Source organism: Melospiza georgiana, chromosome 6 (assembly GCF_028018845.1).
Source record: "Melospiza georgiana isolate bMelGeo1 chromosome 6, bMelGeo1.pri, whole genome shotgun sequence".
NCBI lineage: Eukaryota > Metazoa > Chordata > Aves > Passeriformes > Passerellidae > Melospiza > Melospiza georgiana.
Genome location: NC_080435.1, coordinates 7,126,500 through 7,148,034, shown reverse-complemented (window position 1 = coordinate 7,148,034; position 21,535 = coordinate 7,126,500). Strand labels below are relative to the sequence as shown.

General features: G+C 44.6%; 2 protein-coding genes across 7 annotated transcripts in view; one reads left to right on the top strand and one right to left on the bottom strand.

Annotated features, from left to right (window-relative positions):
* CKAP5 (cytoskeleton associated protein 5) overlaps positions 1–3,328 on the top strand; it is a 54,023-nt gene extending 50,695 nt beyond the window's left edge. For 5 of the 6 annotated variants that reach the window (XM_058027334.1, XM_058027330.1, XM_058027336.1 and 2 more), the window contains one exon: positions 959–3,328. In XM_058027334.1, the coding sequence (XP_057883317.1) occupies positions 959–1,213 (255 nt within the window). In that variant the 3' untranslated portion in view covers positions 1,214–3,328. The remainder of the gene's footprint in view (positions 1–958) is intronic. The other variant, XM_058027333.1, reaches the window with a different exon arrangement.
* A 1,007-nt stretch (positions 3,329–4,335) lies between these two features.
* On the bottom strand, positions 4,336–14,527 carry F2 (coagulation factor II, thrombin). Its single transcript, XM_058027337.1, has 14 exons — positions 14,094–14,527; positions 13,030–13,193; positions 12,051–12,075; positions 11,800–11,850; positions 11,211–11,316; positions 11,003–11,133; positions 9,028–9,324; positions 8,559–8,672; positions 8,129–8,256; positions 7,481–7,644; positions 6,984–7,157; positions 6,689–6,867; positions 5,375–5,445; positions 4,336–4,629 (listed from the first exon to the last, which is right to left on the bottom strand). The coding sequence occupies exons 1-14, from the start codon at positions 14,170–14,172 to the stop codon at positions 4,486–4,488; spliced, it is 1,827 nt and encodes a 608-aa protein (XP_057883320.1). The 5' UTR covers positions 14,173–14,527; the 3' UTR covers positions 4,336–4,485.
* Positions 14,528–21,535: the final 7,008 nt, after the last annotated feature.

The window sequence follows — 21,535 nt, the reverse complement described above, 5'->3', positions numbered from 1 at the left end:
TGTTGTGTGCAGGTTGTTTCTACAGGCCTGTAGCTTATCATTCCTTGATGGGAAGTTGAATCTCAGAAAGGTCCAAACAATTACTGTTCTCTAAAAGTTAACACCTCAGAGATTAAGGATGTGGAAATTCTAGACTTTCTGCTCTAAAACTACCATGAGAGCTGATAAAACTTTGAAGTTTTATATGTTTTGGGTGTATGGATACTAAGGTGCAGGAATGATAAATGAGTTTAGTACTGGAAATCTGTAGACCCAAATTTCTTACAGTTCAATGATCTGTGTGTTAGGAATCTAGTGCCAATTCCTGAAATTTGAATTCGGCCATGTGAGAAGTGATGTTCGCTCTAGGAATAGTCATCCAGATGCATCACTGTTTTAACCTTTGACACAAATTTGAGTATCAGCTTAGAGCTCTGAGGAGGGGAAATGTTTCCTAGATCATAGTAATAAGGTAAGTAACTCAGATGGAAATATTGGTAAAAGAACAGTGAATTGCCATTTTAAGTCTTTTACAGGTTCAGTCTTGCCAGTTTCCTCTTCTCATTCTTCCAGAAAATTCATTGTCTGCTGATGTTGCACATAGGCAGGGATTTTTCTCTTGTGTTAGAATTTAGGCTGTTCAGATAATTTAGGCTGAGATAGACTCTGGCAGTCTATCTCAGTAAAACTCTAGTCTGCAGGGAATTTTTTGATCTTGAAAGACTAGCTTCTTTGCGTCCCTGTTGACATAAAATTAAACATTAACTGCTCAGATGATTGAGCATAGTAATTAGCTTTGCATGGTTCTGACTTTGACAGCAACTGACTTTATTGCTCCAGATCCACTTGTGTTGTGGTGCTCTTTCCCTTTACTCTGTTTTTATTGCTTGAAGAGATGAAAAGCCATTGATGATGATTTGTACATTTTATATGACCTTTACCACTTTACATCTTAACACTTCCCTTTTCTCCCTCATAGCAGGAAGACAGACCCCCTCTGACGTCTCTGCTCTCTAAACCAACACTCCCTACAGTTGCATCCTCTACAGATATGCTTCACAGTAAGCTCTCCCAGCTGCGTGAGTCCCGGGAGCAGTACCAACACCTGGACCTGGACTCCAATCAGACTCATTCCTCTGGCATTGGAACTACCCTGGCTTCACCCTCTTCTGCAGCGGCCAATATTGATGACTTGAAAAAAAGATTGGAGAGAATAAAAAGCAGTCGCAAATAGAGATGCAGAGAGACGGTATCGCTGTTGCTTGGGGCTGGCTTCAGCTTTAGTTTACTAAACTAGAAGTCTTCATAGTTAAATGGCCTCGTTTAGGCCTAATGTATACAAACTGGTTTATGTATAATACAGTGGATTTTGGGGGGTTGAGTCATTGTGGCACAAGTATTTGTACATAATCTGCTTCTCAATGAGCATCTCTTTGACAATAGAAGGCTGTCTGTGTATTAGTTTTAGTGTACAGACCTGTAAACAACCATCCTCTTGCTCAGACTAGTTTCTCATGACTGGGGTTTTTATTTGTAAAGTTGTCTTTAAAATCTTTTCCTAGTTCTTGACTCTTAGAAAACCTTTAGTGATTTTACTCTTAATTTTAATTCTCCATGTAATCCTTGAACTGTTGATTCTGTATGGACACATGGCATGAAGTAACTAATTTAAGTGTCTTTTGTAAATAAAGTTTGCATTAACTATACCAGCCTCTATAGGAACAGCAGCAGCTGCTGGTTAGAGGTCACTCTCTATTACTGAATGTTAGTGACTGGGCATCTAGAAACTGAACTAAGATGACATGAACCTTGGGATTTGGATACACTGTAGGGAAGATGAGTGGAAATACACTGTGGGTGCAGTCCTGAGACTTTGCACTCTTCTATGAGCAGTAGTACATTTTTTATATAGTTGCTTTTTTTGTTTTGGAATGTTTCTGTAACTTGAAAATACTTAGTTTGCTGAAATGTTTATTTTGAATTATCTAGTCCTTGTGATGCCTTTACTCAGATTGTGGTCCCAGCTGAGGGAGCTTTCTTTGAGGGAGCCTGCTGCTGATGATATGGAATAGAGTAGCAGTGGTGTATGGTCAGTGGACTCATTTATCCTGAACTCATCTGGTTAAGCAATGCTCCTCATGCAGGTAAACCTCACTCACTACATTCTTTTTGCTCTTAAGCATCAGATGTTACCATTTTTTAACTAAGATACCTAATAGAACTAGTCTGCAAAAGTTGTAGCCACTTTTTTTTTTTTTAAATGAGTGAAGAGCCTTTCTCAGAAGCTCCAAATAATGAAGATTTAAGGCAGACATATTGCGTATCCTTTCTAGCCCTTTCATTTCTAGGGAGGTCATGTATTTTCACCTTACTGCTGCACTTCCATGTGAAAACTGGTTGTGGAGCATAAATTGCACATCTGTTCCATAGCTAGAACAGAGTTATTGAAGAGTTGGACAGGCAGGCTTAAAATAGCACACTTCTATGCTAGACTTTTAATCTCTTCCATGTAACTGCTGCTTTTGTTGTTTGCTGTGTGGACCAGCAGTCTCTGCCTGAGAGCCATTGCTGAAACTGTCTTGCCTGATTACAGTAAAAACGTGACTTTAAATTAGTACTTGTACTACAGATCTATGCCAGAGCTTCTGCAAATGTCTGAAATCTTCCTTTCACAGGACCCCTAGGCTGGGGTTGCAGTTGACATAATGCTGCTTGGTGCTTATGGTGAGTTTGCACACTGTGATAGCAGGTGATCACAAGCATTCTCCATCCTGTGTTAACTGATATGATGCCATTCATTGCTCCACTGCCTCCATTTAGTAGTCATAGTCTCCTCTCATAACCTAAAATGGGTGTGCACTTGTGGAACAGAGCTCTGTTACAAGTGGAGGTTTGGCCCTTATTGGTAAGTGCTGTGGTTTTGTGCACTTAAACCAGGGCAGTCTGTGAATAGTTTGTGTTGGCTGGAGTTACTGCCACTACCTCTCAATTACTAGCTGCTCTCTGAAGCTTAGTGACATTTTAATTAATCCATATGTTCCTTTACCATATTCAGCAGACATTCTGAAGAACTATTTGTTAATTAGCTCAGGATGTAAAACAGCAATGCCTGCAAACCTGCATAAACTTTTAAATTTGAAGCTGACTCAGAAGTGAAATACAGGAATAATTGAGTAGCAGAAGATACAGTTGTTTTTATGAATGAGTTTTTACCCTGTGTCTTTGTAGTGTTTGGTTGGACTCAATATCCTGGGAGTTCTGAACTAAAACTTGTGCACATAAATTAATAAAGCCTAATCTTTAGCCCAGACAATATTTAAATAACATTAAACTGAATTTTAAAAAATTATTCTTCTGTATTGTTTGTAACAAGTCAATATGAACAGTGACTTTCTTCAGAAACTGTATGGTCCTGATTCCCCTCTTTTGTCACAGATTTGATAGTAGTGAAGGGGTGAGGCTTAAAATTTAAACATTAGAAGGGCTAAATATTTTCAGTGTTCAATATATGTGGTTATCAATGACTTTAAACAGTCATGAAACTTGAGATGTTGAGGTTTTTTTCTTCAGATTTCATTGAGAGGTTGGTTTTTGTGCTTTATTTGGGAAAAAATGTCATGACTGTTTTAGTAGAAAATTGGCCAGTCAAGAATTTGTGTTTACTCTGCTGTACTTCTGGGTCCTCAGTGGTCCACAAATTCCTACTAAAGAGGAGTTTATGAAAGACTGAAGCTTGTTTTTGGAGAGATCCCTTTGTAACACAAGCAAACACCTGTAGTGCAGGATGTTTTCACTGCAGGTTTTGACAATGACTACATGAATTGCTTCCTTTAGAATTTTGCTATGCAGGTGGAAAACACACAATGAGGACCCAGCACCACCTGCTGTGTAGGAACTTACTGGAAGTGCTGCTTAATGTATTCAAGCCACTCTTCCTTTGTAGGATGAATTGCACACAGTGGTGCTGGTATTTATTGCCAGCTGTTGTAGTGTGAACAATGTCTGTCTGATCAAAACAGCTTCTAATTGCTTTACTTTTGACATTGGTGTCTTGTGGAATGCTGCAGGTACTGTAGGGTGGTTATCTCTGGTACATACATGGATCAAAAACTAGAACAGAATATTAGTTGTCTTGAAGGGAGGAAAGGGATGGTGCATGAGGGCATAATCTTGCTTGCTGTGACTGACAAGGCCATTATGTGGGGTCCAAAACCTGTTGGTTGTAGGTGATGGAAGGGAGGGGAATTTGAAGCACAACAGGTAATTAGCAGTATAGCTAGTGCTGTGGTACTCCTGGCTACTGTCATGACTTAGATACAACCGCATCTAAACTCAGCATGAATAAAAGGAAGAAGATGGGTTTCAGAGCTTTTATTTTCAAGGGATAAGAGCTTCCTTTTCTCAAGTTGTAAGGATATAACTTGTTTTACTTCAGGATCTTCTATGCTTATGTTTCAAAGTGGAGCATTGTAGCAAAACTGAGACGAGGCAAGGTAAATGCTTCATCTATCGCCCTTGATTTTCGATGACTTTTCGTATCCACTTTTTCAGGCGGAATACGTGGGTGTAAAATCCATATTTGCCATCTCGGTCACAGCCTTCTCCCCATGAAACTATTCCCACTTGATACCAACGGTTGTCATCTGGGTTCTAAAGTAAACAAAAAATGACATTGGCAGAAGGAGCAAAAGACCTTGATGGAATCACAGAATCATTAAGGTTGGAAAAGACTTCCAAGATCAAGTCCAGCCTTTGACTAAACACCACCGTGTTAACTATACCACAGCACTAAATGCACTCTTTCAGTGAAGAAATTCCTCCTGATGTCCAACTTTACCCTTACTTGGCTCAGCTTGAGGCCATTTTCTCTTGTGCTTTGTTTGACAGGAAGAAGAGGCCAAGTGCCACCTAGCTACAACCTCCTTTCAGGAGGTCTCCCCTGAGCTTCCTTTTTTCCAGACTAAACAAGCCCAGTTCCCTCAGCCACAGCTCGTAAGACTTGTGCTCTGGATTGTTTAGCAGCTTGGTTGCCCTCTCAGATCTAAACCTTGGATGTGCCCCAGTCTGTTTAATGATGGATGCTACTTTGGGATTCAGACTGGCACCTTCAATAGAGTTTGTTGGAGTAATTTTGCCTCTACTCTTAAATCTCTAATTAAGAATTGGCCATCACTCATGCATTCTGCAGGTGATCTCCCAATATGCTGAGAGCTCAATATAGAAATGGAGCTAGATGACTGCAGGATTGGTCTCCATTGCTCACCTTAGGCATGACTTGGGTTTGCTTCAACTACTCAGCAGTGGCTCAACTCTGCTGCTTTTTTTAGACTATGAATTTCAGCACAGAACAAACCAATCTTCATATGTCTTATAAGCTTGAACTTGTTGAACATACCTTCATTACAAAAGGTCCTCCACTGTCCCCTTCACAGGCATCTCCTCTCTTTAGTGCATCAGGACTGTAACCTACAGGCAAGAAAAATGGACATTAGACTGGAGGGCAAATGTTGCCCATGGTGTTGGCCATGTTTTCTTTAAGGTTTTGGGATAAATGGCATAAATATTTTGGGACCCATGAAAGTGCTGATGCTGTTAATTTGGACTTCTGTTTTTCCTACAGGTAAGAATTCTAACTTTGCATCTGTCTTTGCAGCAGTCTTGAATCTACCCTCTGCTCTCATTGTTTTGTCATCAGAACTGGTGTTAGTGTCAGTTGCACTGACACTGTGCAACAGCTGTAGCTTAAGCTACTGTGCTTCTCTTGTCTTACAAACTTATTTGTAATAGTCTGTTTGCCTTCTTGTTTTATTTACTATAGAGATTCACTGTTATCCCCACTTTTACTTTCCTGTCACTTAAGTTCTGCTTTTCCTCTCCCCAGCTGTCTTCCTAAAGTATCACTATGAAGAGGAAGAGGATTTCATTCATTCCTGATAAACTGGATAGTATCTCTGCACATTCCCATCACCTGTGTCTCCATTTTTTCTGTATGTCTGCATCTCAGCTATTTCATAGAATGTTGTTTAGAAAGAGAATCCATAAGAGCTCTGTATTTTCAGCACACTTGTGTAATTAGCTTCTATCCTAACTAAAGCAGTCCCGTGTATTTAGATGCAAGCAGCACAAATTTAGTCAAAAATCTCAAGGCTTGCTTGTAGGAACTGATGAAGTCTGCACAAGTGAAGAATATATCAGAAACTATTAAACTGGTACATAAATCCATAGTAACTTGAATTCTGTGTGCACTTCCCTTCTCACTCAAAAAGGGTATGATGCTAGAAGAGATTTAGGAAGACAGAAGCCTTCAAAATATGTGGCCATAAGTATGAATGGGCTCCCAAAGATTGAGACAAGCTAGTAGATAGGATAATAGGTGTGCAGCCTTTAATTTAGGAAGTCACTGAACTGCTCTGTATTAGTGAAAAGACAATTTTATTTGTGCTTATTTCTCCCACAGCTGCTGCTGCTACATAGTACCATTAGACTAATGCCTGACACAGGTTGTTGTTGCAAACTTTATTCTTAGCTTTAAATTCTCCAGCTTTCACATTTTCTGAGAGCTGAGAAATTTCTTATCATGGGAAAGTTATTTTTTGAGGATGGCATTTGCAACTTTATCAGAAAATAACCTAGCTGCATGAGTCACACCAGGAGCTCAGAGCCCTTGACTTCTGGGGCAAGCTGTGCCTGTGACTCCAGTGTTACTTACCTGCACAGAACATGTTGTCAGTGACTTTGACTCTGGTGGATGCCTTGCAGGTACTTTGATCTACAATGGGGACATTAACTTGTTGCAGAACTGTGGGCAAGTTGGAGGGGCTAGTGCCCCACGTTTCTTTCAAGTTTCCCCAGCCAGTTACCCTCCCTTTGTAACCTGCCAGCATCAGCCTGTGGAAGGAAGCACAAGTATAATTAAATGTATGGTAACAGCTTTCTTCTGCCTGGCACTCTTAGTGCCAATAGCCTTGAGAAGTCATGTTTCTCTCTCTCTCTTTTCTCCTCACCTCTGCACGACTTCTTTGGTAGGCAGGCAGACAGGATGGATGTAGTCACTGAAGCTGATGGGTCTCTTTAAGTGCATAAGTGCAATGTCTCGGTCCATGTTCTCTTTCCAGTTGTACTTGGGATGGATGATTATTTTATCCAGCAGAGCAATCTTCTCTTTATTCTTTTCATATCTGAAATAGTTATGAAGGAAAACTCACTATACAGTAGCAGCTGAGAGTCTTCTGGAGTTTATGATACTCTCAGCTTTGTACCCTCTGAGACAATGCTGTCTTTACATAGGAGCACCCTTTTAGATTTGCCAGGCTTCCTTGCTCCCTTTCACTTCATCCTTTAGGATCAGCAAGAGAAGCAAATGCCCCATTAGATCCTATTATTGAGAGGCATGTGACATTAGTTACAATACTTCAGTGGATACTGAATGACAGCCCAACTCCAAAGTATCTCATTACTTCAAGAGGAAGTCTAGTTCCTTCCACTTCACTCAGACTCTTACTTTGCTCTTACGTGCTTGCCAATCCGCACCAATATGTCACTTGTACTTAAGTTCTTGTCCCAGGGTGGATAAAAAAGACAATGAGCAGCAGTCAGGATCCAGCTGTCACTGATGAGGCTGGCACCACACAGCAGCTCCTGAGGAGACTTTTTGTAGAGCATCACCTGCCTGAGAGATGAGGAGGAAGGAAGTCCTTAGCAGGACTAAATGGGTCCTAGTGTCTTCCAGAAAGTGCAGATTTGGCAGTGAGCAGGAAACAGCATTACTGTATACTGACAAAATGGAGTGAGTAGCTCTGTGGCAAGTCTTCCATGGGCATGTATATCCTCTGTAGTAGGCCATTTATTTACCCCATTTCTTTTACCTGATGAAATTTCTTATCCTTTTCATTCCAGCAAAGCTGGAAAGAGGAAGACATGAAGATAAAACACACCAACACACTTGCTTTCTCCAGTGGTTGCATACTTGATTCAAGAGGTGAGTTTCTTTCCAGCTATTTTAGTACTGCTTTGTCAGCCACTTGGAGGAGCTTTGATTAGAATCTATAATTTATGCACACTGCCTAAGATAGGAAAGCCCTTTTATTTCTACCTGCTGGAGCTGAAGAGAAGGAAAACACAATTCCCAAAGACTATGCGAAGACAATACTTGCCATGGGGAGCTGCCAACTTCTGCATCATCCCCACTAACAATTCTTCCTGTGTAGGAATCCAACAGCTCCCTCTCACTTGTGTCTGTTATCTTTTTCTTCTCAAATAAAGGACGAGTGCCACAATCTGAAAAAACAAGCAATCTTGGCTTTGCTACTCTACCTGAATCACAGTGGAGAACTGTTGTCTGCAGTCAGCATGCGAAGCTGGAAGATCCTAGAAAGGAAGTGCTTACTAGCTCCATGATTGGAACTGGATATTGACTTTTGAGAGTTCTTCAAGAAATTTAAGTGTCTTCCCCTGCTTTTAACAGCTTTTGGCTAGCTGATGTTTCTGAGGAACAGTGAATGAGAAGAAGCTAAGATACAGCATGTTTGCAGAAGGGCTATTCCTTCTGCAGACATGCTGTACCTAGAGTTTTTGCTCACCTGCTTCACCTGAACCAAAAGTTTTTTCATCAAAGAAGGGTTTGAACTCTTTAGGAAGAGTAGAACGTCCTGATGGTCCCTCAGTCTCTTGGTTCTCATCCTCTAGCGAGCTGTCTGAGAGATGGAAAGACAAAGCAAAAGGTTTAAATGTAGTTGCCACAATTATCAGCAATGTAAATGTTCCTTTCCCCACACAGTAGGTCTGATGAAGGAATGATGTTTTAAAACAGTGCTCTTTTTAATGTGCCTTGTCCACCAGTGTGAGTTTTCAGGGAGAACACCTCAGAGAGGTAACAGTGCTCTGCACCTAAGGCAGGTTAGTACACGTGACATATGGACAAACAAGACTCCCGTGTGCATGGGCACGTACATCCTTGTCTATTCCTCCCAAGCCAAGCATTTCATTCTACTCCTGTTCTTTGCCACTGCCTCAAATATGGGCCTACCCAAACCTAAGCAGATTTCTCACCGCAGTAGTGCAGATGACAGTAGTCAAAGTAGGGTGATTCATTTGTGACACACCAGACGCCCTCGTCATCTCTGTCTGGATTCCGACAGTAATTCTCCTGCAGCTCCACTTCTGGGTCAACTTGTTTTCCATGGAGCACCTCTTTGGCTTTCTCAGAGTTCCATGGTAGACACTTAGCTCCAGACACAGTGACTGAGAGAGTGCCTGTGTAAAGCATGCCTTTCTCTGGTTCACAAGGCTCCGTTGGTGCAGGTTCTGCGGCCCGTGGAGTGAATGGAACTGTTGTTCTATCTTCACCTGGAAAGACAGAGGGCTGTGATTTAAGCCACAGCTGTGCACTCAGAAGTGCAACTAGCAAATAGTACCAGAGCCCCTTAGTAAAGCCTAGAGTTCCATGGGGCCTCCCAATATGTTTAGGAACTCCCACGGTGTTTCTATGCATGGGATGGCCCTCTAAAATATTGCAGTGTCAGAGATGGTTCAGCAGTTGTGAAGTGAGGCTGGCACTATTCCTCATATTTCTCTTTGTCACTAAGATATGAGGAACAATATTGTGTTCCCTTCTGGGGCATCTTTGAGAACCAGCTCAAGGGATGGGTAGGTGTCTCAAGCATCATAATTCTGCTGTATTAGCTCCTTCAACACCTTATTCTAAAATGCATAACTAGGCTATATTTGGGGGAGCCTTTTACTGTGATATTCTACTAAAATAGCAAATTTAACTTTTGCCAATGTTTCTAAATCTAATGATAAGTGAAAATTTTTCCTGCAAGACTTCTCACACTTTTTCTTGCAAGTGTTGTAATGACTGCAAGTTTTAAGCAGCATTTCCTGAAGGAGTGGGTACCCTATAATCTCTTTTGGCTGGGCCTCAAGGTGCCTTCTCCTTCTGCACAGGGGGAGTCCCCATGTGAAGAGATACCCCATTTGACTATTCACTCTGGTGGCACAACACCCACTGGGCAAGTAGTATTCCCCTTTATTGGTAAGGCTGCTTCTCTTTTTTGACTCATGTCAACATGATTATAAAAGGTCTGTGCACAAAGGCTTTTCTAATCCTGCTACATCCATGCACACAGGAAGTATAACTGTAAGATACTGCAGGTCAGAAATTAACTGGTGAAAAGAGGTAGCACAGATGCCTGATGGCCTCATGAGGCATCTGTGCTACCTCTGGCATCATGCCTGATGCCTGGCCTCAAAGCAGAGCAGTATTTCTTTTCAGTTTGTTAGATTCTGCAAACCAGAGCAGTGGTAATGGCTTTTGAAATTTCAAAATAACCCCATGTCAAAAAGGTTGCTGACCTCTAACTTTTTCTTATGAGTTGTTGCTTCTAGTCTCTGTTTATGAAAGAGAAACTTCTGCTGTGTGAGAAGGTTCTCTCCTTTACCAGTTCTTCTGAGACAGAGGCCAAGCCCCAGGGGAGTTGGCTCTGTACTAGGGAGAAATGGGAATGTGTAAGTGTAGGGGGATGATCCTCCATGTCCAGCTCAATGATGAGAGAAAGGCATCTTCTCTTTACATGAGACTGTGAGTATTAAACTGCACACCTCTACAGGAGAGAATGGGAAGGCAGGCAGTCAAGCACAAACCGTAGTTATTTTGTCCTAAAGGTAGGAATTCAGACCAAAAAACATTATGACTCATGGCTGTCTCTAATTTGAGACAACTGGGCCAGGATTTTGGGGTGACTGACTAGAAAATACTGTAGTACATTCCAGGGTACTGCTGACACTGGTTTTAATTTAGATCTGGATTAGCATAATCTAGAGAAAACAGCTCATTATGTATGGGCAACTCAGTGACTTTTCTTCCTCAGCTCCTTTACCCTTTAAGATGCAGCTTCTCTACTCCTGCTGACCTCTGTTCATGTAAGCATTCCCCCTCCCTAACCCTCTCCTTGACTGCCTTAGTATCAGTCTCAGTGCAGTGTTTTGCTGTGAGTGAAGGGCTCTCTGGAGTGCTGGGGCATACCACACACGGGGATGGGACACGCCTCCCGTTCTACTGTTGGGTCTCGGGTATAGCACCATGGGCCTTCTGAGTTGTTGTCTGGGTTCCTGCAGTAGTTCTCAATGAGGTTGGGATAAATGGTGGCATTAAATCTAGGAGAGACAAAGCTGGTTAGGAAGGAAGGACACTGCAGAAAACTCTTAAAGGAGTATGCAGGAGATGAACTTACTTAGGAATATGTGGATATTTGCTTGTCCACACTTGACATTCAATCCCAGACTTGGTTTGGCTAATTGTTCCCCGATAGTTCTGGCCCAGCCCAAGAGCGCAGTTGCCTGTCAAAATCCCAACACGCAGTGTAAGACAGTCAGGGGAACTGGATGTTGCATTTTTCAAGGTCAGAAGTACCATCTCACATATCCCTTTAACTTTTGCTGGGTGCATGAGCCTCCAATAGCAGAGGCATCCTCTTCCTGTGAGAGGAGCACACAGCCTAAGCTTTCTGTGCTTCATCAGAGGGAGCTATCCCTGAGGGCTCTGTGCTTTGCTTTGGCTCAGAGAGGCTGCTCACTCTGACTGTGTCACACGGACAAGGATATTCACTCCATACTATTTCAGTGCACAAACTAGATTGTTGAAATTATTACTGGGGAAATAAAGAGTAAGACATAATTTCAAATTCCTCCCCTAGTATTTTTCTTTAAAATTAGATGGCTTCTCCAACATCAGTTTAATTTTTTTTCTGTACAATCTCTGCAGGAAGCAAGTTCCTGGCACTCACTGTATCAAGGAGATTGAGGTCAGCATGAAGTTCATACCTTCTAGACAAGCATCCAGAACTGTCCTGGCCTTTCCCAGGCCCTGACATACTAGCAAAATAAGAAGAAAGAGACACATTATATGAAAGCAATTTAAATAAGCATCATCATTTGAACCAGTTTATCATCTAGGGACAAAACACAAGTGCTTAGCCCTGGAAAGTGACCTCTTAAAAGAGGGAGCCATCTTTCCAGGATGGGACAGTGCATCCTAAGGAGTAACAGTACCTGCAAGAATCAAAACAACTTACCTTGGTATTTTGACCAAAATATATCCTGTAAAAAAGATTTTAAAAAAATTAGAGACACAGAACATCAAACCTTTCTTGGCTACTGCTATTCAAACCAGTAAGAGAACAACCCATCACAACAAAAGACAAGACTAACCTAGCTCTGTTTATACCATTTACTACAGAGCCAAAGCAAAAAATGCAATAAAAACATTCCCACACATCAGACTCAGGAATACTGAGACAAGACAATACTGTTGTTTCTAAGGAGACCAAAGATGTTTACAAACTTCATCAACTTGCAGAGCAAGCAGTGCAAGTAGTGCAGTGGGCTACAGTGCAGAAGTCCAAGCAGCTGAACCTGGAATTTCTAAGACCACAGATCACATGTAGGTACTGGCTCTCATCTCTGCCATGCAGCCTGAGGCTGATTGCTTTTGAAGTACTCCAAAGAGGTAGTGTCTTGCTGGCTTAGGCTCCTAACTGTTTATGTGTTGTTTTTTTGGGTGTGAAATTCTACAAGACACCAGCCTTGGGGCTAGGAGCAAATCCCAAAAGGATGCAGCACAAGTTTGGCAGAGTGAGTGAGTCTGGAAACCAGAAAAATGGGCAGGGTGTGCAGAAGCTCAAGGGAGTCTGAGGAACCTGCACTCAGTGTTTTGACTACTGTACCAGTGCTTCTGTGAGTGCCTGGGATAGCAGCTCATATGTGTGTGATACCATGCTGAGCTAGTGGAAGGTGCTATTCAGGACCAATGGCACCTTGTCACTTTATGCATAGAGAGGGAGAGAAAAGAACCTGAGCTTTCAGGTGTAGTCTGTGCAGTGTCTCAAGGAGGGAAGCTCCCTAAGGAAGCCTGAGCTTGCCATGGGGTGTGCACTCATCAGCCTCATCTTTGGTTCACAGAATTGAGCATTACAACCCTGGCCCCTGGCTGTGTGGGCAGCCTGCTGGTGTCTCCCTGCAGAGGGTGGCTGGGGGATGTTTCCTGGTACGTACCGTCTGATCGGTGGATTCAAGGGCTTCGAAAGCCTCCTCATAACTGCAAATCTCCTCCAAGCACTCTCGCTCCAAGTTTCCCTTAAGCATCTCTTCTAGAAATCCCTTGTTGGCACGTCGGTGGCGCTTGAGCAGTGACAACGCCTGCCCCTTTTCCAGGAAAACTATCAGGTCAGAACACTGCCAGTCAAAGGGCTGCACACAGCCAGAGGGCACCTTTGTCTCCCCTTGCAGTTTCCAAAAACCGCATGTGGCTGATGTGGTGATCCCACAGCCCAGCCTCCCCCAGCCCACCACACAGAGAGGAGAAGCCCTGTCAGGTCTACACTTGATGATCAGAGCAGCCTCTCTGGAATTCATCCTGTCACAGCTCCCATCACTTACAAGGAACAGAAGTGACAGAACGCTTCTTCCTCAACAAAGCTGCTCTGCTCATTTGCAGTTAGATAGAGGCTTGTTTGCTTTGAGCCTGCTGGTGACCCTGTCCCCAGCCACTGTATTTCTGTCTTGCAAGCCTCAGACCACTGCGATAAGCACAGCTAGGTTTCATTTCATATTCAGAGCCCCTGATTTGAGACCTGGAGACATCTCTTCCCCTACACAGTAGTGGGTCCAAGAGGACTTAACCTCATGTTAAGAAAAGACAGTTAGAAGCTCTAATAAAAGGAGCAGTGGGCAGGAAGGTGGCATATTTTGTATGACCTAAAGTTTCAATAAGAGACAGCTGGGGAGGCAATGGAGAATTGGAGTCACCTAGGTCAGCTGAGAAACTATCCCCAAAAGCCCAATGGTTATGTTAGACTTGATCCTGGACTAAGCCACAGTCCCCTCCTGCCATTTCCCAAGTGACTCATAAAATGCACTGAGTTGCTGTCACCAGCTGACAGATGCAGCTGTGTCCTCCCATGTTCACTCCATTCTCAGCACCCTTTTGCTCCCAGCTTCAAGCTTTTAGCCTGTCCTCCTGACTTGAGGAAGAAAACTTGCCACCTGTGTTACCCCTGGAAAGACCTATTCCCATCTTCCTCCTGTCATCTACTGGGACTTCTGCCCTTGAGTCTTACCTCCAGCATGGCTCAAGGTGAGGTGCAGAAGGCTGGAGAAGAGCAGGCCCCTCAGTATGCTGGTTTTGGTCTGCGCCATGCTGTACAGCCCTGGCTGCAGGGGAATTGCAAAGGAAGCAGAATAAGCAGAGTCACAGCCCTGCTGGGTTAATATTGAACCAGAATGAAGAAACAGGACTCCAGGTCGTGGTGTGTCAGGGACAGTGGGACTCTCATCCCTCCTCTCTTGGCATCTGTCCCTCCTGTCAGAGCATCTTTGTTTCCTTACTTCCTATTTCATATCTAGGAAGATGGCATGAGTAGTAAGAGGACAAGTTTGTCCCAGGGCACAGGGAGAACTGGGGCCAGAGAGAGGTACCTCTGCCTGCTCACAGCCATCCCAGCCAGAGAGCTTGCTCCTTTTCCCTGGCTTTGCTCCCGTGCAGCCCATGGCACCATCATTGCCTCCCCACCATGCTGGTTCAGCTCCCTGCCTGACTCTTCTCAAAGGCTGTACTCAAACATAGGAAGACTTTGAGACCTCCTTAGCCATTCCCAGTCCTTCTCCTTTTATCTGCAAGCCCCCCTGATTCTCCCTAGTGCTCAGTTGTCCTTCCTTCCCACAGTTATCAGCAAGCTCAGCCTCAGCTATTTTGGCACCACAAGACACAGTTTCAGTGTTCCTCCTTCTCCCTTGCCCATGGCAATGAGCAGAAAGGATGCCTTTGACAGCCCAATTGGAATTTAAATTTTCCTCCCAGTTGGGTTAGTTAGCAGTGCCATTGGCAGTGCATTCTTCCCAATACCTTATAATTTCCAGCTGAGTGGAGGAGGATGAAGCAGCATGAAGGCTGGGTTTCCCCCTTTTCTTCCCCCCATAGTGGAACGTGCTAAAGTCCATCCAAAAGGAAACAGAAACTCTGACAAGCAGGGAGCTAGCACACCCAAAACCAGCCAGGAAAACAAGGGCTCCCAGGAACAGGGAGAGAGGAATGGTCTGGATGTCATGACATCAGCTATTAAGTCAAGAAGTGGTCTACCAGAGCTGAGAAGGCTGTAATGATTGCTACAGCAAGCAGACTATTGGCAAGAGTGGAAAAACAGGGCAGCATGGGGGTAGTCTCAGGAATTGCCACATGGAACAAAAGTGCCTCCTGCCAGCAGGGAGCATACTTTGTGCTGTGCCTCTGTGCAACTGATACATCTGTAATGTTTATCTCCATAGAAGAGTGCAAATATTAGCATTAGGGTGGCTGAGGAATGACTCTGGACACTGGTACAAAGAGCAGTTGCAGAGGCTTCCTTCCTCACACAGTAAGAGTATCTCCTGTTCTCATCCACACACATCTCTACTCCTCACTATGGATTTTGGAGAGACACCTTTAGGAATGGCTGGCATTCCCTGGGTGGAAATGACCTGGGTGGAGACTGTGTGAATGGGATTAGACACAACCCTAGAAATACCCATGTTACTTAGCAGGGGAAGCAGCATTTAGGCAGAGAGCACAGGCAGGGACAGGGAAAAGCACAAACAAAAGTGGTGAGGTCAGAGCAGCTGCTGTGTCCCACACAGCCACCTCCACTCCTAACTGGAGGAGGAGCAGCTTTCAATCTCCTCAATCACTTTCATTTCTGCATCTCTGTCTCTTCTTAATAATAACCAGGCAGCATTTACACTGCAGCTTAAATCAAGGTTGTTATGCATAGATTTTTACCCTCTCCTTGTCTTTCCTTTAAAGGAAAAGTCTTACCACCTTCCATGGGATCATGCAGAATATAAGGCTAACTTTAAGCAACACTATGATTCAGCAGTTAAGCTTGGTTATCATACAGGTATGAATATCTTCTAATACCTACCTATGCCATCTTCCTTAAATGTTACTTCTGCTCTGGTTCCTACATTTATTTTGTTGCTTTGTAATTGGAGATTTTCACTACATCCTGGGACACTTTCCAGCCCTTTCTTGTGTCTCACAACAATGTTTGTAATTAAAGAGGCTGACTCCTCACATTGTGGCCTTTTTCATTCCTTAATGTGCTTCTAGGGCTCCTCTCTGTTTCTCCCATTCCCGTGGTTAGCCTCTGCAGCACCACAGCATGCATCAGCTATCACCTCTCCAGGGGTGTGACTTCCACTCCTCCAACATTTAACTCTTCCATTCCTGCAAGCAAATTTTTATAATTTCATTTTCTCTCTGCCTTCACTCACCCATGGATGATGGATGCTATTTTCTTTCTTAGGACAAGAGAGCTAAGATACCTTTATCATCCAGAGTGACGGTTTGTAACACAGTTAGGAGTTTTGATCTCTTTCCTTCTATGTGTTAATTCATCTTTTTAAGTAAAGAAAGCCTTTGGCATTTTTTTTTTCCTGTGTAACACTTTTTCAACTTTCAGGGAGCAGAATATAGGGGGTTTGGCCTTGGCCCATTTTTTTTGACCTTGGCCTGTGATGGATAGTTTGCTCGTTCAATAGTTGAGGCATTTATCCATCTCTTCCTAAAGGGAGTTATACAGTTTAATCAATGCAACACCTTAGATACAATCACAAAGATAAAACCCTTATTCCTTCACACAGGGGTTCCCCTGTCCCTGAGGGCCAGGGAGCTGCCAGATGGGGTCTCCTTCCCTTGTAGCCTGTTCCTTTTCATTCAAACATCTTGGTCAGGTTTAAACCAGTTTACAAGTTGGCCAGGGATTGAACCCTGACTGTGGTGTGAGGTTTAAATGTAACACTTGTGTGCATGCCTGACACCTGCCAGCAGGAAGGACCCCAATCATCCAAAAGATCTTGGCACTTGTCACCCAGGAGTGTTGCAGCAGCACCCCAAAGCTTTGGTGAAGCCCTGCCAGCATGGTGGACTTCATTACCCAGCAGAGCTGTGTGCTTGCTGCTTGAGCCTGTACTGGTAATGGGTGCACAGATCTCCAGCCAACTGGGTAATCCACACGTCTGCTGTCCCAAAACTTAACCCTCACTGGCACTGAAAGGCAGCATGCTGTGTAACTGCTCCCCATGCCAGCATATGACACCAGGCAGGCACACATCCTTTTCCTTGCTATCCTTCTTCCCTTCTCACCAGCATCCTGACAACTGCACCAAATGAAATGCACTGGCATGAGGGCTTGTTATGGATTCCAATAAAAAAGGCACTCAGAGCCTACAATGTAGTCATTAAAATACCATTTACTGGACATAATACAAGAAAGGGAATGGCATTAGATAATCCCACACTCCTTCAGATGCTGCAAAAACCAAGCACTGCACAGCTATCCAGTCAGGCTACAACACCCTGTACAGATCCTATCCATGCTGAGGTTCACCAGCACCATGGTCTTCATGGCTTTTATAGGAATTTCCTAGGAGTAAACAACTTTATGCATCATTTTGCTGTCAAGAACAAGGTTCACATGACATCATGCTGTTTCTAAGACGAAGACATGGTGGTAGCATTACCACCAGGGGCCCATGGGAATCACCTCCTGCTGAATCACCTCCTCTCCTCAGAATTAGCCAGCTAAGTTTATCTTGCAGCCAAGAGATACGTGCAGCACGGCACAGACATGCTCCCCCCACTCAGATCAACAGTCAGGTGAACAATATTTCTGTGAAGACCTCCTAATTCACAATTGCTCCTTCTGCTTCTCTCCTGTTACCTTGGATAAAGAAGCAGGCCAGCTATTTAGGGGTCTGGGTTCTCCCTGCCCCTTCCCCCCACTGCTCCCCCTTCTCTCCCAGTTCTGCTGTGACAGAGGGCACAGGCTTCAAACACAGCACATGAGCCCAGCTCCAGTGAGAACATTCCGCAGCTGTGTCAATATTTGAGTTTGGATAGGCACCAAAGAGAGAACAGTAGGAAGCACTGCACCTTCAAACACAAGCCCACTCACATGCATGTGCTCCAAGCAACTCAGGGAATACTTAGCTCACATGCCCCTATAGAGAAAATAATTAAAAATTAGGACACCCAAAGGTTTATCAATCGAATTCATCCTCCATCTTTACCTCACATCAAAGTGTCATGGATCTCACTCCAGCACCTTGTCTGCAAACGTGTCATAAAAGTTAATGAAAAAAAAATTTAAACCACAAAGAGCGACTTTTAGGAGTGTCACATAACTGCATTCATAGCACCCCAAGAGGGAATTATGCTTCTTATGATTCCCTGGTGCCTTGTGCAGTGGGCATAAGAAACTCAGAGAATTTAAAGCCACTAAGCAAGACTAAATTTAAAAAAAAAAAAAAAAAAGAGGAATTGCAGATGTTTAAGAGGCATAAAACAGAGCAAGAATAGCTAAAACTGAGGATTCAACAAATCAAATTGGTGTTCCTATAACGCGGAAAGAAAGTGCAGAGCAGGCAAGTCTGAAAGACCTGTTAGGTCTGGTATTGTCAACTCTTCCTAGGAGGTCAAGTTCACATAGCTGTGCACTTCATTCCTGCAACAGGACTAATTTACATCAGCATGCCTCAGTTGGCAAACAGGGACTGAAGAAGATGGAGCAGAGGGGATATTTGGATGTAGTTGTGGCAGTGCTGTCTTTTAATGTTTTGGTGCAGGGCTAGGAGAGAAGGAGAAGAGAGGAAGCAAGAATGTGTGAAGAGAAACAAGGGAAAAAATTATGGAACCCAGTATGAACGTGGAGAGGAAATGGACAATCTTCTGAGCAGGGATGAACTAGTCAACCTTTATGGAGAGGTGAGGAGCCTTTCAGCTTGGGACACTGAAAACTGCACAGTGAGACACAAAACTATCCTTTTAATGAACTCAGATAGACTGTCTAGTCACCATAAGCAAAAGAAACTGACAGCAAGCAAACCAGGTGACAGTGGAGAAGGAACATTCAGCCCTAGCTCCAAGGCAGGACTTTGCTTCTGCTAATTGTGTAAAATGCTCCTCATATTACAAGCTACCTTGTAAACACTTGGAAAGCTGCTTGCCAGTAATGTCTGGCACCAGCATGAGCTTCAAATGATCAGAAGTGTTGCTTAGCTCCAAGAGTAAAAGCCCAGGAAAGTGCTTGAATAGCAGCAAGTAATTAAAAAACTTGAAAGGAAGGCACTGTTCAAAGTCACTGCTTTGAGACTTTTCCTGCCTTCCCCACAGTGCACTGTCACTGACTGACAATGTAACACAGGCAGAACAGAAGCACTGCTCATTATTTCTCTAGGAAGTTTTCCCCATCAACAGCCAATGCCTTCCCTGTGCCAGGCCCAGCATGTGGCATGTGTAGCTCATGAGCAGCTAGTGCAAAGACCCAAGTTTATACAGGCAGTTAACCCCAAGACTGCTAATTCTGCCTGGTGCTGAACCACAGGGCCTTGTTGCTAACAGAAAGATGAGAGAGCTAGATTTTATTTTGGTTTTTTACCTTGTTTTTATAAGTGCAGAAGGCCAGCCAGGGCATGTTGGGACAGCCAGGTATCAGTCTTGACCTCTGCCACTTCTGCCATGTCTCCTGAAGCCCATGCCTCCACATCACTCAGTGAGGCCTCATCCTGCACCATAATCCTTTTGTCCTCAAGCTCAGAGAGGATGATTTTGATTATATCATTTGCTGGTGGACACATAGCTTTTGTCCCATGTGCCCCAGGATCTGGGATCTGCCTTTAGACTGGTAAGTAGCAATGCAGTGACTGCTGGCTGTGATCAGCAGCTCAGCCTCACTCACTGGCCTCAGCACCTCCACACTGAGCAGGGTGAGCCCTGCTACAAGCCCCCCCTGCTGGCCCTTCCTCTGTGCCTTCTTTCTTGCTGCCTGAGGTAGGCCCACAGCAAGTGAGGCCACTGTAGTGGCGAGTTCCTCAAAGTCCTTTTACCACCTTGTGGGTGAGCACATGGTGCACAAGGCTCTGGGGAAGGGCGTAGCCCATGCCACAGAGCTCGCACTTGCAGGGCTTGCCAGCCAGGTGGGATTTCTGATGGCACCACAGCTTAGTGGCCAGGGTGTAGGACTTGCTGCACTGCCTGCAGGTGCAAGTGCACTACCCCATGTGCAAGCACATGTGGGTGCACAAAGAGCTGGAGTTGGCCAGGTGACACACACATATGGCACACTGGCACCCCTTGGGACCAGCTGGGCCAGTCCCAGCAGCCAAATGGATCTCCCTGTGAATGCAGAGAGAGAGCCAGCATGCAAAGGCCTTGCCACACTGCTGGCAGGACAAGGGGTGCTGGCCAGTGTGCAGGGCCTGGTGCTCCTGCATCTCTCCCCTGGGGTGGCAAACCTTGTTACACTGGGTGCACTGGAATGGCCACAGCCCCGTGGGCCAAGCCGTGGGTCTTGAAGCTCCCTTCTGAACTATAGCTCTTGCCACACTCTGTGCACAGGAGGGGCTTTGTGGTCAAGGTGGACAAAGTGGTGCTTCTTGGGGTGGCAGAGCCACAGGATGGCTTTATCATACTCGCTGAAGCACCACCTGTGTTCGATCATCTCCTTTTGGGACAGAAATTTTAGGGGGTGCTTGGGCTACCAGAGTAATCCTCCACCAGCTGTATATACTCCTCCTGCCACTCGGGGCCCTTCAGTAAGCCCTTCCCCCCATGATGTGGGAAAGCCAGTTTGAAGGTTTTGGAAGCTTTGCTCTCCTTCTCACAAAGCTCTGCAGTCTCTCCTTCTGTAGGACTGGCCTTCTGAGGTTCCTGCCCAAGTGTCCTGCCACCAGAATCCTTCAGGCTCTTCTGGAGTGTGCTGGCCAGAGCATGCATCTTGCATGGCTTGCCAACCAAGGGAGCACTGAACCAAATCCTGCTTGAGGGAGACAGCAGATCCAGGTCTCCAGGACTTGCTGCCTGCTGTCCCGTTTCCACTTTTCTCTGCTGCAGATCTGGGATCTACAACCTTATCCAATTCTTTTTTGCACCTGGTCTTAATGGTTGAGATGGGCTCGACATGCTGATTCTCAGTCCCCAGCACGCTGGCTTGTCATGGCTCATGTTTGGAAGCTTCTTGCAGCCTGTGAAAATATTTGGTGGACAGCCTGCTAACACAGGGTCATTGAGGACTGTGGTTTTATCAGCTACCACCTTGGAGACCTCGGGATCCCCTGCACAAACACAAAGGCATGATGGGTGAATTAAGGCTGGCTGTTACGTTGACATGATTGCTGCTGGATAAGAGAAAGATGAACAATGGAGATGGATACTCTGCTATGCAGTAATCCTGGGGCTCTGCCATGAGAACCATTACTTTTATGATCTTTTTCCCTTTTAAACAGGGGAAGAGGGACGAATCTCTAATTTCTCACTACAAGACAGTACCTGTGCAGCATTCCTATTGTTTCACGACAAGTATTTCTACGACGTATCGTCATGACTGGCATAAAACACGGCGACACGCTCTTTTTTGGGCTGGCCGCTCCAAAGAGCGCTGCACGGTCCGGACGGCCGTCCCGCAGGGGCTGCAGGGCGCACACATGCCGGGGCGCACACCCAACGCTCGGGAAGGCCGGGCCGCTCATC

Bases quoted from the DNA above. Each gene is read 5' to 3' on its own strand.
- F2 (XM_058027337.1), bottom strand. From the start codon at position 14,172: ATGGCGCAGACCAAAACCAGCATACTGAGGGGCCTGCTCTTCTCCAGC. The intron at 6,868-6,983 runs GTGAGGAGAAAA...TTCCTTCCACAG, and splicing joins ACCAAAGAAGTCGTGCAGAG to GCTGATGCTGGCAGGTTACA. The intron at 5,446-6,688 runs GTAAGTAACACT...TCTTGCCTGTAG, and splicing joins TGACAACATGTTCTGTGCAG to GTTACAGTCCTGATGCACTA.